Source organism: Myxocyprinus asiaticus, chromosome 35, assembly GCF_019703515.2.
Source record: "Myxocyprinus asiaticus isolate MX2 ecotype Aquarium Trade chromosome 35, UBuf_Myxa_2, whole genome shotgun sequence".
NCBI lineage: Eukaryota > Metazoa > Chordata > Actinopteri > Cypriniformes > Catostomidae > Myxocyprinus > Myxocyprinus asiaticus.
In genome coordinates, this window is record NC_059378.1 from 41209707 (window position 1) to 41226761 (window position 17055).

General features: G+C 36.8%; 2 protein-coding genes across 3 annotated transcripts in view; one reads left to right on the plus strand and one right to left on the minus strand.

The window, feature by feature from the left end:
• Positions 1-109: 109 nt before the first annotated feature.
• Positions 110-12265, minus strand: LOC127426505 (G protein-coupled receptor 137Ba-like). 2 transcript variants are annotated; one of them, XM_051673364.1, is made up of 7 exons: positions 11741-12265; positions 9515-9564; positions 8210-8432; positions 7625-7774; positions 7198-7326; positions 6983-7104; positions 110-4218 (listed from the first exon to the last, which is right to left on the minus strand). In XM_051673364.1, exons 1-7 carry the CDS (start codon positions 12125-12127, stop codon positions 4110-4112), a joined length of 1170 nt encoding a protein of 389 aa, XP_051529324.1. In that variant the 5' UTR covers positions 12128-12265; the 3' UTR covers positions 110-4109. The 2 variants fall into 2 exon arrangements, with proteins under 2 accessions (XP_051529324.1, XP_051529325.1); XM_051673365.1 differs by lacking the exon at positions 110-4218 and adding an exon at positions 6456-6598.
• Positions 12266-16300: 4035 nt separating this feature from the next.
• The window catches only part of LOC127426468 (nidogen-1-like), a 43824-nt gene continuing 43069 nt past the window's right edge, over positions 16301-17055 (plus strand). Inside the window, exon 1 of the mRNA XM_051673305.1 lies at positions 16301-16566. Coding sequence (XP_051529265.1) covers positions 16378-16566 — 189 coding nt within the window. The 5' untranslated portion in view covers positions 16301-16377. The remainder of the gene's footprint in view (positions 16567-17055) is intronic.

A 17055-nucleotide genomic window follows, 5' to 3' on the forward strand; every position in this document is an offset into this window, starting at 1 on the left:
ACAACATTGATCCTAGTCTATGTAAACAACAAATAATTTACAGTGTCCAAACCAGGCGAGACACGATAAAGAGACATGCAATAACACTAGCTAGCATGTAAATCTGAGTTTTTCGAAAACTAGCCAATTTCAACACTCACTTGTTTTCTGTGGCATTGCGCTGGGTAATCCCGCCGTCCAAAATCTCACTCCACATAACTGCATATTAACCCCTCCTTGGTCTTAACATTCAAGTCCCTACGTTGTCCTTAAGGGTCAAATTGACCCTTTTTATGTTCAGTTTCAAAAGTTTGTAATAAAGGCTCCGTTTGCTCTATCTCTCTACTTTTGGTTTTTAATCGTTAATCTAGGTGCCAACTAACACTAGAAACAAATATTTTTTGTCTATCACATTTTTTCACAATATACAGATCTGAAAGTCAGGGGGAGCCCCAACTCTGCCCAGAGACATCCAGTCTTTTTTGAGAAGCCTCACCATAAAATTGTAGAAATGCTCAAAATGTTATTATAAAAACACTCATACTCTAAAATTTCACACACACAACACAACACATAAGTACATACACACAGACACAAATGCAAACACAAGCTTCATATATATTCATTTGTTCAAAAGTTATTTTATTGTTAATTCAGTGTTCATTATAGGTTTATTAAATGTTCGACATATTCAAATATGATATAAAAACAAATAAATACCTTTTTAAAAAAAAGGAGAATAAATACAAATTAAGTTTATTAATTATTGGATTATTTTGTTGAAATTGTCAAAAGAGTTTCAAAGTGAAATTGTGAATAAAAAAAATAAAAAAAGTCTCATGTCTGCTCTGATCACTGCTTCTGTAAACCCCAAATAGCCACAAACTCTATATCAGCTCTTACCTTAGGTTGTTTTCTACAAAATGAGTCTATTTGTACTTGTTTCTCAGCTTTTCTGGGTAAATAAACCACTATTATGTCTCAAATTTCCAGAAAAAAATGCAGTTCAGCAAAAAAATTATTATAAATGATTGTTTGAATACGTTCCTGAAAAATGATAATAAACTTTTATAATCATTGAAAACCTGAAGTTCTTAGCTTTCAAATGACACCAAGATACATTTGTAGTCCATTCAGAGGCCAAGATATTCCTCAAAACATGTGGAAAGGGCGGGGCATCCCAAAAAAGACTGGATGTCTATGGGCGGATTCACAAACCATGTTGGGGCATCCCCTGCTTTTCAGATCTGTATGTTGTGATAGGAAAAACTTTTTCCTAGTGTTTGCTGCCATCTAGTTGAATAATCTAAGACTAAAAGTAGGGAGATCAAGCAAACAGAGCATTTATTACAAGCTTTTGAAGCTTTTCTTAACAAGATTTTTGAAGCTGCATTGAGACGTCACCTGCCTTTCAGAACTGTATATTGGAATAGAAGATATATTTTTTCTAGTGTTAGTTGGCACCTTGACGAACAATTTAAGACCAAAAGTAGAGAGAGAGAACAAACAGAGCCTGTATTATAAGCTTTTGAAGTTGAACATAAAAAAGGTCAATTTGACCTTTAAGGACAACATAGGAACTTTTTTTTTTTGTAGCTTTTTGTACAAATACATGAAATTTAAAAAAATGACGTTGCCAGATTCAGATCGCCTCTAGAAGATGTCATGAAGTTTCAGGCTGAAAACTTAGTTAAGTTGATGTTAATCAGTGTTAAAAATTCAAAAGTGTTAAATTGACCCATAAGACCAAGGAAGGGTTAAACATTAAATATGTTCTGATTGGTTGCAATGAAGTCACTTTTAATTTGCGCTGGAAACTTGTCACGTCGCGCCTGTTTATAACACTGTGTCATTTGTGGATTTACAATGTGATCAAATGTCCTTATAACAAATCAACAAATGAGAATAACATTTTTCCACATAATTACTGAAATAAACATTAAATGCATTTATAATACACAATATTTTAAGACATCAGCTGTCAGCTTTAAGTGGGCTTTACCTCACTGCACAAACAATACTTTTTTTTTTTTTATCAATTTTTTAGATAAATAATGACAAAGCAATTACATCAATTCATGCCTTATACATTTTATTTCATAATCTTGATTAAATCAACTACTAAATTCTGATGTATGAAAATACACACGGTTTAGAAGCGTGCTCTGGAGACATGTCCTATGTTCAGAATTGCATACTAACAGTACAGTTTCTGCAGTATACATACTGTGCAAAAGTTTTAGGCACTTGTGAAACATGTTGCATAGTGAGGATGTCTTCAAAAATAATGGCATAAATAGTTTTCATGTATCACGTAATGCCATACAAAGTCTAGTAAACATAAAAAAGCTAAATCAATATTTGGTGTGACCACCTTTGTCTTTAAAACAGCCCCAATTCTCCTAGAAACACCTGGACACAGTTTTTCTTGGTTGTTGGCAGATAGGATGTTCCAAGCTTTTTGGAGAATTCGCCACATGTCTCAATTGCTTCTGTCTCTTTATGTAATCTCAGACTGACACGATGTTCAGTGGGGGGCTCTGTGGGGACCATGACATCTGTTGCAGGGATCCCTGTTCTTCTATTCTAATCTTTTCTATTTGCAAAAGTAATGTTTGGGAGTCTAACATTTATATTTCCTATTGACACACTAAAGCTGAAGATATAAATAACCATCTTAAGACAAATGCTTTTGTGAAACATCTTATGTGCCTAAAACTTTTGCACAGTACTGTACATACTGTGCTCATTATTTAAATATGATACAACACGTTTGACGACTCCTGTTTCACTCTCTGTTCAAGCTGACTAGCCAAAAATTATTTGGTATGTAAGTTTCACATGTTTATGACATCGTCTAGTGGTTATTTGTGGAAAAAAGTGGTTTCAATGTTTATATTGATCTATTTAAAATGAAAAGTGACTCTTATGTTGGGATAAATGACAGCTTATTTTAATAAAGTAAAAGTGACAGTAATGATTATATTGTTACTGATATTTTAAAATGAGTATTTGCTGAATATAAGCAACTTGTGCTTGATTAACATTTTGTACATTATTTTATTGAAAAAACCCTTTGAAATCCATGTATCAAAAGGCTTTTGAGGAATATCTCTCAATCATCATTACATTCATGCACACCACAAAAAACATCACAGAGCTTTGAAAATTCTGACATGTACATGTTATAATATATAAAGTGTGAACTAATATTTCTGTGTATTTTCATATATGCAGTCTGCTCTGTCATTATACATTTCTCATTATTTTACATTATAAGCTATTATGATGTCTTCTTTCCATAAGTTCCTGAGACCCAGTGAAAAAAGTTTTACAATTTCCCTTTTAATATGTCAATATAGTGTTTGGTGCATTAAATACATATAATAAAAATAGTTTATTGAAAAAAATATTTTATTCATACTGTATTTGATGTGCTGAATTGAACATTACAGTCCATGTTTATAGACTATGGAGAGGAAGCTGTCTTGGTCAAACTCTCAAACATTTGGTATCAAAAATGAATTGCTGGGCCTCAGGAGGATAATGACCTTTAAAGCCTAATGTATCAAATATGATTCATACATTTTTTTTAAAAAAAAAAGTGTAATTTTATTTATTTTTTTTTTTATTTTATTTTTTTTACGATTTCTTTTTATAGTTTTTCTAATGGTACTAAAAACAGTTTAATGTAAAAAAAAAAAAAATGTCATTAAGTCAGACTTTACAGGGTTAAGAAAATTAAATTAAGAATGTACACCACTGACTGAATTAAAATGCAACATTATGAGATCATGTTTGAAATGTTTATCCTTTCATACTGTTATTTTTTAAATAGTATAATAATAATATACACTGTGTAGTATGCAGTATGTTAATATTCAATTCTGAACACAGCCATGGTTCTCTCTGCTGTAGGAACATGGTTTAGAGCTGTGGTTACCATGACGATTGCACATTGCTCTGGAGTTAGTTGCCATGGAAACTCACATTTGCAGTGGACCGTCTCTTTGACACGTATAATGGAACTGATTGTGCATATATATGCGGATGTACTGTAGTTGGCCGAATAAAGTGCGGTGCAGTTGAGATAGCACATAACTGTACAACTACATTAATAAGCTGTAACATTAACGGTTTAGTCCCGCTGTTGTCGTGGATGACCGTTGATCATCTCCTCCCAAATGGACCAAGAAACTGCTGCTCCTGCTCCCCCAATCATAGCAGTCTGTAGACAAACTACAGAGAGAGAAGTATAGACTATATTCAAAGATGTGTGAAATTAAATGATCTGCTTTAAGATCACCTGTAAAAATCTCTTTCTATAGAGCAGCATCCCTTACAAAAATGTACCTTATTAACCGCAGTGTCCACCAAAACAATGTAGTTATACTGGCTTTACAAAGATAATATATTGTTGCTGTACAAATTAGGGTTTGATTGAAATCTAACTCGAGAGCAAAATTTCTGATTAAAATATCTGGATAATTCCTCCTTGTGCTTTATATGCCCATTAAACTTTCACAGAGATTCAGGCTGTTTTGAACATTATAGTAACCACTCAGAACACCTTAGCAACTGCTTGGCAACCAACCAGCACACCCTAGCAACCCCATGTCAGGGTTCTAAAAACCACTCAGAATACATATCAACCAGGTACGGCTCGTCTATATGGGCAGGTAGGGCAGAGCCCCGCCTAAATATTAATCCACTTGAAAACATAGATCCATACTATAAACTGCCAATAATGTAATTTGTTTGCCCATAAATGTGTTCAAAATACTGACATATGTATTTAAAAGCAGGACTAGTGAAAGTTTTTATCAAATTTTTAAGTTGTAAAATAGCTGACAGCTCCGTTAAACAGTGCTTGATGTACACTGATGAGCCAAAACATTATAATCTCCTGCCTAATATGCTGTCGGTCCTCTGTGTGCCGCCAAAACAGCACCGACCCACCAAGGCATGGACTCTACAAGACCCCTGAAGGTGTCCTGTGGTATCTGGCACAAGACATTAGCAGCAGATCCTTTAAGTCCTGTAAATTGCGAGGTGGAGCTGCCGTGGATCGGACTTGTTGGTCTAGCACATCCCATAGATGCTCAATCGAATTGAGATCTGGGGAATTTGGAGGCCAAGTCAGCACCTTGAACTCTTCATCATGTTCCTCAAACCATTCTTGAACAATGTGTGCAGTGTGGCAGGGCGCATTATCCTGCTGAAAGAGGCCATCAGGGAATACCATCGCCACGAAGGGGTGTACCTGGTCTGCAACGATGGTGGGTGGCACAAATTGACGTCCACATGAATGGCTGGACCCAGGGTTTCCCAGCAGAACATTGCCCAGAGCATCACACTGCCTCCATCGGCTTGTCATCTTCCCACAGTGCATCCTAGTGCCATCACTTCCTGAGGTAACCGGCGCACACGTACATGGCCGTCCACGTGATGTAAAAGAAAATGTAACTCGTCGGACCAGACGACATTCTTCCACTGCTCCATGATCCAGTTCCAATGCTCGTGTGCTCATTGTAGGTGCTTCCGACAGTGGACAGGGGTCATCATGGGCACTCTGACCGGTCTGCGGCTGCGCAGCCCCATACACAGTAGGGTGCGATGCACTTTGTGTTGTGACACATTCCTCCCGTAACCATCATTCAAATTTTCTGTGACTTGTGCCAAAGTAGACCTTCTGTCGGTTCGGACCAGATGGGATAGCCTTCGTTGCCCTCGTGCACCGATGATCCTTGGGTGCCCAACAGCATGTCGCCGGTTTGTGGTTTGTCCCTCCTCGGACCACTGTCAGTAGGTACTCACCACTGCTGACCGGGAGCATCCCACAAGACTTGCTGTTTCAGAGATGCTCTGACCCAGTCGTCTGGCCATAACAATTTGGCCCTTATCAAAGTCGCTCGGGTCTTTACTCCTGCCCATTTCTCCTGCATTCAACATGTTGACTACGAGAACCAGTTGTTCACTTACAATCTAATCTACCCAGACCTTGATATGTGGCCTTGTTAGGAGATGATCAACATTATTCACTTCACCTGTGAGTGGTCATAATGTTTTGGCTCATTGGTGTAGCTATTCAAGCATTTGGGGCAGAGAGTCTGCTGCCCTCCCGAACTCCACAGCGCCCCTCAGATTTTCCAATGGAAATCTGTGGTCAAATATGGTACTGCAACGAGCCCTCATTGAGACCCATTGGGGCAGAAATACATTTGCCCATAAATGTAGTGCCAAACCAAAGGTAACTTTAGTATTAGTGCGTGCCAGCAGTGTGACACATTGTGAACATGGCAAGCACTATCGATGAACGTGTGTGTAACAGCGTGACGTTTCTATTGCTAATTCAAGACAAATTGACCATCAAACAACTTGGTCCTGAAGAGCCAGAAAAAAATTGTTTAGCAATCAAAAGATAAGGAAAGGTCATAAGACATTGTATGATGACAAATTGTATGTCAAAAAGCCTTGGCTCTTGAAACTTTCTGTACTAAATGTACTGTGATTTAAAACATTATTATAAAGCATTTAGTTTTTTAGTACTGTTGAAATGTGTATATGGCATGAAGATAGTTCTGTTTCTCCCTCTTCTCCATGGGGTTCTTCAACAACACTTAACATTAAAAAATAACATTTGATTTAGATTTTGATCTGCAACAAGTCAACATTTTAAGATAAATCATTCTCATTTAGACACCACAGCATTGTATTAGCTGCCGCTTTCATCAAAATAAGAAATACAACAAAATACCTGAAGGATTCTGAAAGCTTCTTACACGTTTGAAGCAGATCTCGTACATTTTCTACCATTTTACAGAAGTGGTGTATTGTGGTGGTGTTTTGGCAGAAATTATGCAGAGTTACCAAACTATGATTCCCAGGTTAAATATTTGTAAGGGACGATATCTGCCTTTTTACCTTACCAGGCCATTACTTTCATCTCCAAAATGTAATATCAGATGTTTTTGTGTGTTTCTGTCTGGATGGTGAGTTTTACCTTTTTGAGGTGGTCACAGGGTTGGAAGCCCAGGCTAAATCGTCATCACTGTCGTAACGTCTGGGGTTGTCAAAGAAATATGGTCTGTTGGCGAAAACGTGGCTGGGAATCGCAGAACCGCTCTAGAATGAACCAGAAAGCTCTGTTGTTAGTCAATGAGCGATGCTGATAATTAAATAAGTATCAAATCACACATCAGATGTGTCTCAGCTCACCCTATCCTGAGCAGGTTTGCGCACTCGGAAAAAATAAACCACTAGGGATGTGGGCAGCAGCTCCCACACGAACAGAATCACACCGAACACGACATAACCGGCATCGCCAAGACTAGACCTCAGATCCGCCTGCAAAACCATAGACATCGCCCGTTTTATTTCTGTATATAGCAAGTTGACATGTTCTGTAATGTGGCATGCTGTACTGCATCTAAAACAGCATTTTACTAATTCTTTTATAATTATTATGCATGCAGCTCTCATGAGCTCATATCAACTGAAAGAATACATGTACTGTGTCTACCATTCAGAACTAATTTGTTACGAATTAGTGAAGGTAAACAGTGTTTAAAAGTTGTCCAAATTTGAACCTAAAAACATTATGCGTCAACTACCCATATAGAGAAAGATGGAGCACGTTGCTTACCTGATCCGACACGTTGTACCAGTCATAATCAAATGAATTAATGGTCTCAATATCTGTGAGAGCCAGGACCACTAAATTATAACACGCCCGTGATGCATACAGGAATATCACCATGAGACCGATCAGGGTCACCTGACACACGGATGTGCCCTGCATTCAGAAATAGAAAAGATATAACATTAAACATCCATGGCTTTAGAAATAGTTCAACTAAAAATGAATATTCTGTCATCATTTACTCAACAACCTCGGGTCGTTCCACATTTTATATGGACTAATGATACGTTTATGTCTTGTTTTTTTTTTTGTTGTTGTTTTTTTGTCATTTTTGGAGCTTGACAGCCCCTGATCACTGTATGCTTTCATTGTAAGGAAAAGAGAAGTGTAAACTTCCTACTAAACATCTTCTGTTGTGTTATACAAAAGAAAGTCATAGTTTTAAATGAAATGAGAGCGAGTAAAAGATAACAGGATTTAAATTTTCTATAATTCTAATGTCTTTTAAATTGATGCTGATATATCATGTGTTGCTTGAAATTTGATGGGATTAATACTGACTTTAAACTCTCAGATCCATTTTGTTACCTTGGACTCCAGGTAGATGCTGGCCAAAGACATCTTGGCCACCTTGTAGAGGCAGACGGACAGAGAGACGGCGCAGAGAACGAAGAGAGAGTCGTTGATGGTGACGCGCACCAGGACGATAATCTTGACTTGTGTGTCGGTCATCTTCACCAGCAGAGCACACGTCAGATTAACCAGGAGAAACAGCAGACTCACACCAACAAACAGAAGATACAGAGGAAACCTGCCGACAGACAGAGAGGAAGAGACTAGTAATGAAGAGTCATGTTTAAAAGAGGAAGAAGGGAAGGAAAGAGGAAAGAAAGGAAGGAGGAAAAGGAAGAAGAAATGATTATAAAAGGAGGCGAAGTAGCAAAGAAAGAAAGGAATGAAAAAAGGAAGAATTGAAGAAGGGTCGAAGGAAAAAGGATGGAATGATAAAAGGAAGAAGAAAAGAAGACTTGAAGTAGGGGGAAATAAAGGAACAAGAGAAGGAAGGAAAAGAAGGAAGAAAGGACAGAATGGAAAAAGCAGAAAAGAAAGGAAATAGGACAGGAAGGAAAAAGGAAATGAGGAGAAAAGAAAAGAAGAATTGAAGAAGGGGAAAGAAAGGAACAAGAGAAGGGAGACAGGAAGGAGATAAAGGAAGAAAAGAAGACAGAAAAGAGTAAAAGAAGGAAGAAAGGAAAGGAGGAAGAAAGAAAGAATTGAAGAAGGGTGAAATGAAGGACAGGAAGGAGATAAAGGGAGACAGAAAGGAAACGAAAGAAAGAACTGAAGGGGGAAGAAAGGAAGACAGAAAGTAAAGGAGGGGGAAAGGAAGGACAGGAAGAAGGAAAAGAAGGAAAAATTGAAGAAGGGGGAAATGAAGAAACAAGAGAAGGAAGGAGGAAAAGAAGGAATAAAGGAGGAAAGAAAGGAAGACAAGATGGAAAGGAAAGAAGGAGACAAACGAGGAAAGAAAAACGAATGGAATAAGAAAGGAAGAACTAAAGATGAGGGAAAGGAATGAAGGAGGAAGAAAAGAAAGGAAGAATTAAAGGAGGGGAAAGGAAGGAAGAAGAGACAGAGGGAAGACAGGAAGAATGACAGAAAGGAAAGAAGTTAAGGAAGGAGGAAAGGACAGAAAAAGAAAAAGACGGGAAGGATAGAAGGGAAGGTAGGAGGAAAGACAAGAACAAAGAATAAAAGGAGAAAGGATAGAAATTGGAAGAAGTGGAGAAGGAAAAAAGAGAGAAGAAAGACAGAAAGTAAAGGAGGCAAGGAATGAGGAAACACAGGATGGAAGATCTAAAACACCAGAATGTTTCTCCTTCAAGAACTCACTTATATTTAAGGAGGTGAGGGGAATACTTCGATTTGGCCTTGAAGAAAACCTGTCAAAGGAAACAGGATTTATTAGTCACACATTTCCTGTCAGCTTTATACCAGATCATTTCATTAAAACCAGAAACGTTATTTTAAACCCACAGCTGTAAACATCAGCTATGGAGAATGGTCGCAGACATCATCTCCTGTTTAATTCATGACAGACAGTTTAACTGCTCGGGGAATAAATTCAGCAATGACCCGCCGGATTCAGTGTGCCGCAGCATACAGGAAAAGTCACACAGATGTGTGAAACGTGATCAAGGGGTCTGAATGTACACGTCACCCTCCAGATTCCCATTAACCAGGTAAACCTCCACAACTAACCACTGGGGGATGTAAAGGTGATATTATATATCTGCCGGTATTGTCATAACTATTTCAGCTCACAGCTGACGTCAACAATATGTAACACAGATTCTGTGTTTAATGTAGGTCACACGTGTAACAGCATGCACATAGATCTTCAATTATGTATTAGATGATCCATTGTTTATTCATATTGTCTGTAATGTTAATTTATGAAATCCTTCCCTTACTTCATGTTTCCTAAATTCTGTCTATAGTAAAAAAAAATACAAAATAAAACAAAAATAAAAAATGCTAAAGGAAGGTGTTAAGTATTATTATTGGAGTTTCTATCATAATTTGAAACTTATCCTATAGGTTATCAGTGTATAGGTATAAACACAACTCATTTATACCTACTTGAATTAAAATGATACATAATAAAGTGCAGAGGGAAACAGAAATATTATAGGGTATATATACAGTATATATAGATTTTAATTATGTATTTGATGAGTCTGTACAATAATATTTTACATTTAATTATTTTTACAATTATAATGTTTTCATATAGTTTTATAATATTTTACATGTAATTTTTGTTGTTTTTATGATTGTTTCAATGATTTTTATTGTAATACAATGTAATATCACAAGATCCTACATTGTATCATTGTATCAGATTTCCTTTGGGGACATTAAATTATATTTCAATTTAATTCTAATTGCGATAATTAGTTCCTACTGGATAAATTCCACACTGGAAAGTTTTATATTCTCAATAAATAATTGCTTTAAAAACTAAGTAAAAAAAAAAATATATATATATATATATATATATATATATATATATATATCTTATTCTTAATAGTGTCTTAATATTGGACAGTTAAAGTAAATTGCAAAAGGAGCTGTAGAACTTTTTAAAATCCTGTAATGTCCAACATGGGAAGTTTATCCTATTGGGAATCCTGATATTCCCACTGGAAACTGTATGTTCTGAAAGTCCTTGCTTTGGTTTTGTATTGTGATGCTTTGTGATAGACAATTCCCATCCTTAAGGATTGGTTCCAAATTCCAACATTCTGACCTATTGGGAACAATGTGTTCTAAAAAGATTCAGTTTGGGTTGTTTGTTGTATTGGGATCCTGCAGTATGAGAAAATTCCTTAGAATTAGTTCCAAAATCCGACATTAAGACCAATTGGGAAGTTTGTTCTAAAAAGATTCAGTTTGGGTTGTGTTGGGGTCCTCCAGTATGAGAAAATCCCTTAGGATTGGTTCCAAATTCCGACATTCCGACCAATTGGGAACAGTGTGTTCTAAAAAGATTTAGTTTAAGTTGTGTGTTGTATTGGGATCCTACAATATGAGAAAATCCCTTAGGATTGGTTCCAAATTCCGACCAATTAGGAGCAATGTGTTCTAAAAAGATTCAGTTTGGGTTGTGTTGTATTGGGATCCTACAGCATGAGAAAATACCTTAGGATTGGTTGAAAATTCCGACATTCCGACCAATTGGGAACAATGTATTCTAAAAAGATTTAGTTTAAGTTGTGTGTTGTATTGGGATCCTACAGTATGAGAAAATCCCTTAGGATTGGTTCCAAATTCTGACCAATTAGGAACAATTTGTTCTAAAAAGATTCAGTTTGGGTTGTGTTGTATTGGAATCCTACAGTATGAGAAAATCACTTAGGATTGCTTCCAAATTCCAACATTCTGACCAATTGGGAACAATGTGTTCTAAAAAGTTTCAGTTTGGGTTGTGTGTTGTATTGGGATCCTATGAGAAAATGTCCATTTGGATCCCTTAGGATTTGGTACCAAATTCGCTAGAATTTCAACTGGAATTCTGTACACACTCCTTCAGGAATTCTGACTGCGAGTACTCACCTGAGCACAGTACAGATTCATGAGGCTGAGGGTGAAGAACTGCAGGCACACAGGGAAGCAGTAGAGCAGCCAGAAAGAGAATGGTCCGAGTGCGTTGGCTGTCATGCAGTCCCTGAAATAGAATGAGAAGAGGAGTGCGCGCAGTGCCGCCCACAGCAGACACAAGAACAGGAACGCCGTCTGGTAGCTGAAACGTTTGTGCCGGTAACGCAACACCAGCCACAGCTGAGCATAGATGAACGCGAAGAGGACGGAGTAGAAGACAGTGTAGGCGACTGTCAGGCCCAGTTTGACGTAGGGAGGAATCGCTGGAGTGAGAGTCGGTGGAGACAGAGAGGCGTTCCCACCTGAAGTATCATGCTGAATTGATCTGGAATGATGCTCCATGGTAGATGTTCTCTGTATGTCTCTCTCTCTCTGACTCTTAGAAAGCCTCGATTTTACATCCACAGTGATGCTGCTGTCTGGATCCCTGTCTTTACCTCTTCATGAAGCATCATGGATTTACTGTCTGTCCTCGTGAGAGTCCTGAGGAAGAGAGAGAGAGAAAGAGCACGACTGCAGCGTGCAGAGAGGATGAAGCACATGATCAGGATATGAAGAATATGATTGGCTCTGTACTGTGAGGAGAGAAGGGGGGAGGGGAGGAATTAGTTTGATTCAGCAGGTTTATATGAAACATTTGCTATTGATATGGCTTCAGGCATTAAATGTAAGTGATACATTTATGCCATCATTAATTCATTTTTCATTGCCATTTATCCATTAAGATCTTATCATCTCAATTTGAATCAAAATGAAATACTCTTTATTGGCTCCAAAGCAAAATTGATATGAGAAGAAAACATATTTTGCATAAAGACAATGCAGCCTATTTTAGAACCATAAAGTTTTCATTGTGAAATTTCATGACCTTTAAAGGAATATTCTGTGTTCAATACAAGTTCAGCTCAACCGACAGCATTTGTGGCATAATGTTGATTACCACAAATTTAATTTTGACTTGTCCCTCCTTTTATTTAAAAAAAAAAAGCACAAATCTGTGTTCCAGTGAGTGTCTTTTGCACAGTACTGTGTGTGTGTGTATATATATATATATATATAAGAAATTGGTACTTTTATTCACCAAAGTGGCATTCAACTGATCACAATGTATAGTCAGGACATTAATAATGTGAAAAATTACTATTACAATTTGAAACAAATCTTCAGAACTTCTTAAACTATTTCAAAGAGCTCTCATCAAAAAATCTTCCATGTGCAGCAATGACAGCTTTGCAGATCCTTGTTATTCTAGCTGTCAGTTTGTCCAGATACTCAGGTGACATTTCACCCCACACTTCCTGTAGCACTTGCCATAGATGTGTCTGTCTTGTCGGGCACTTCTCACACACCTTACAGTCTAGCTGATCCCACAAAAGCTCAATGGGGTTAAGATCCATAACACTCTTTTCCAATTATCTGTTGTCCAATGTCTGTGTTTCTTTGCCCACTCCAACCTTTTCTTTTTGATTTTCTGTTTCAAAAGTGTCTTTTTCTTTGCAATTCTTCCCATAAGGCCTGCACCCCTGAGTCTTCTCTTTACTGTTGAACATGAAACTGGTGTTGAGCGGGTAGAATTCAATGAAGCTGTCAGCTGAGGACATGTGAGGCGTCTATTTCTCAAACTAGAGACTCTGATGTACTTATCCTCTTGTTTAGTTGTACATCTGGTCTTCCACATCTCTTTCTGTCCTTGTTAGAGTCAGTTGTTCTTTGTCTTTGAAGACTGTAGTGTACACCTTTGTATGAAATCTCAGTTTTTGGCAATTTCAAGCATTGTATAGCCTTCATTCCTCAAAACAATGATTGACTGATGAGTTTCTAGAGAAAGCTGTTTCTTTTTTGCCATTTTTGACCTAATATTGACCTTAAGACATGCCAGTCTAATGCATACTGTGGCAACTCAAAAACAAACACAAAGACAATGTTAAGCTTCATTTAATGAACCAAATATCTTTCAGCTGTGTTTGATATAATGGCAAGTGATTTTCTAGCACCAAATGATCAATTTATCATGATTACTCAAGGATAAGGTGTTGGAGTGATGGCTGCTGTCTAGATTTGATCAAAAATGACTTTTTTTCAAATAGTGATGGTGCTGTTTTTTACATCAGTAATGTCCTGACTATACTTTGTGATCAGCTGAATGCCACTTTGCTGAATTAAAGTACCAATTTCCTCTCGAAACAGCAAAATCTGTACATTATCCCAAACTTTTGGCTAGCAGTGTAAAAGTACAATGATTTTGTAATTAAAAGCAGCATAAATAGTAGTACAACAAATAATACCATGATATAAATACTTTACTCATTAATATATGATCATTTGTGTTATTGCCGTAATGAGAATTATGTATTTGTATTGCAGTAAAGAGGATTTGGGGAAGAAAATCTGCTTAATTTTCATAGCAATAATAACACTATGCAAAATAAATAAATAAATAAAATCTTAATGGTCCAAAAAAGTAGGCTTGATTTCCTTTATGCAAATGTAATTTCTTATATTTTTCTTTTAATTTGGGGCCGAGATATTACCTGGACATGATCTTGACAGGTTTTGTAAGCATTTTTCTCCCATCAAAAGATGCTGCACAGTTATGTAATCCCACTCTAGAGAAGTGTGTTAATGTCACTCATCACCACCAGAGGGAGATATTACAATACATCAAAACACCAATATGTGAAAAACTATGCAAATTGTGAGAAGAAAATTTTAGGGAGTGAAAGACGGAATAGCAGCCTTTTCTCTCCAGATCCAGTTGAAATGTTATAAACCGTCATTTTATGAATATTAATGTATGTTTACCATGATATGTGTTGTGATATGATGGAGCTGTTTTGCTGTGTTTAACCTCAATAAATGCTCTGCTGTCTCTCCTGATGTTGTCAGTGAAAGTCTGGACCACTGATCTGTGAACAGACCAAGAAAGGTGAAAGGTGAGAGCTGGAATAAGAAATTGCCACACTAAACAGCAACGTATCGCTCTCATTTGTCTGCAGATGTGCAGTTGTCAATACTGTACTTTACTTCCTCAATAACACATTTTTCAGAAAAATTAAAAATGCATCAATAAAAACCTATTATTTGGTTAACTGTACAGTGAAAATTACACTATATCATATTTAACAAGTGCTTACAATTTAATTTTTAAAGTCAGATATTAAACGTAATATTTTAAGAAGTAAAATGTATTAATTACATTTACATTAGCATGAAAATTTACGGCAACTTATTGTATTTAAGTGGACCATTTCATTACACTCCAAAACGCATTTAGAAATATTGTTGAGCTTCGAGCTGATAATAAGCTCCACTTGAAGTGAAATAATGGCATAACTGTGGAAAGGGCTCAGAAACGGTTTGTAATTTTGTAGATTAGTTAGATAATAACTTATGGTTATAGTGAGGATTATTATTATCATCATTTGTCATTAAAGGTGCCTGGGACAGAAGGTGGGGTGGATAAATTCTGTTGTGTCAGGACTGTCTTTGTCTAACCAAACAGATGTATTTTAAACAACATTAATACATTTGTTTGTATGTATTTTTAACATTGCAAATAAACCATTAGTGTTGTAGTTGTGCCATCTCTTGCCGCTCACATTACCAATAGTCTTGACTTCTTAAAGCAAAACAAATTGGTGAAATACTGTAAGCAATAAAAACTACGTGCTGTACGCGATTTTAGCTGTACTATAATTTCCACAAACCGTAAAGCCACACCCACTCCAAATATACCAAATTAGTTTTATTGAGACCTACATCAAGCAGAAACTGTTGTCAAAAACAACAGCAGCACAATAGCGCCCTCAACTGACAACTGTTATGAGCAACATGGCATAAAAATGGCATTAAGCCTCAATAATTCTCTGCAACTCAAATACAATGGACCTGCCGCGTTTGCGAAGTAGAAGTCGTCATAGTTGGGTAAACTATGGCGGCGATTGGGAAGAACAGAAATAACAAGTGCCACTACAGTGTTCCTATATGCACAAATTCTAAAAGAAAACATCCTGATTTGTGTTTCCATGAATTTCTAAAAGATGCTGATCTTTGTATGAGCTCTGTCAATTCAGGCAATTAAACAACTGGTCCTTGAGTAATATGGGTAATATACAATTAAAATACTTTGGTGTACTTTTTAAGACACCCCCAGCCTTTTGTTTTCTTGCCCTTGGGGGGTAATTAGGAGTATCTTAATTAGGGTCCCACACAAGGGCATAAATTTGGCTTGAACACTGGGGGGGTTGCAGTGTGAAGCATTTACATATTTCCATTGATCATGGTATAAATAATGGTGGGGTTGTACTTGCTTGTTTGGATTATTGGGGGTTACCCCCCCCCCCATCCCCCCCTGGAATCTACGCCCCCCAGACAACACACAACCCCGCCAAACCCTTGGTAATTCACACCCTAAAAATGTAAATGTTTAGAGGGGCTTTGCCACCCCCTTCCAGCTCCTCCCTTCATAGCTTCTTGAAACACCTCTGGAGTTCATCTGTTACTACAGACTGGAGCTTTAATAGGGACACACTGACCCCAAATCCTTTATATGGAAAATAAACGCTCATTTATAAGTTTATAGAGTTTTTATAATGTCTCTTTTGTGCACTGTTGGGGTTCTGACTCTACTGGTGTCGGTCCAGTGTCTGACCCGAGATCAGCTCTTTGATTATGGGGTCCAGTTTGGCGATGAGATTCTGGAGTCTGGAACTGATTCATTTCAAGAACTCGACCTGGACCAAACTCTGTTCTTCTTCAAAGGAAAGTTCGACAAAATTTACGTAAGTAAATTTGAATATAACACATTCTTCTTTCAGTTTTGTTTTCTTAACCTTTTTTTGGGAGTAACTATAATTTTTTTGTTTACCACTTTGAGAAACTATTTGTTTGAAATTTCGTATATTCACCCATTCATTCATTATTAATCCATTTTTATTGATCATTCCATTCTTTTTTTAAATTGGAGGTTGCCGCATAAATAAGAAATTCTATTTAAATGAAATTAACATTCCATTTTAATATTTTGTAATTATTGTGTACAAACGATTATTAATGGAGTTTGAGAGATTTGACATATTTATAATTTTAGTAGGCCTAAAGAATGAATGGAAAGTCCTGATCTTATCTAAACAAGAAAATGTATTTAAAAAATGGATTGCTTGTGAGTTTGCAGGAATTCTATTCATTACTTTTAATCAAAGGAGCAGTATGGGATTTGCTGTTTGATTACACATTGATTACATCTCTAAAGTTGCTCTGATCTACAAAAC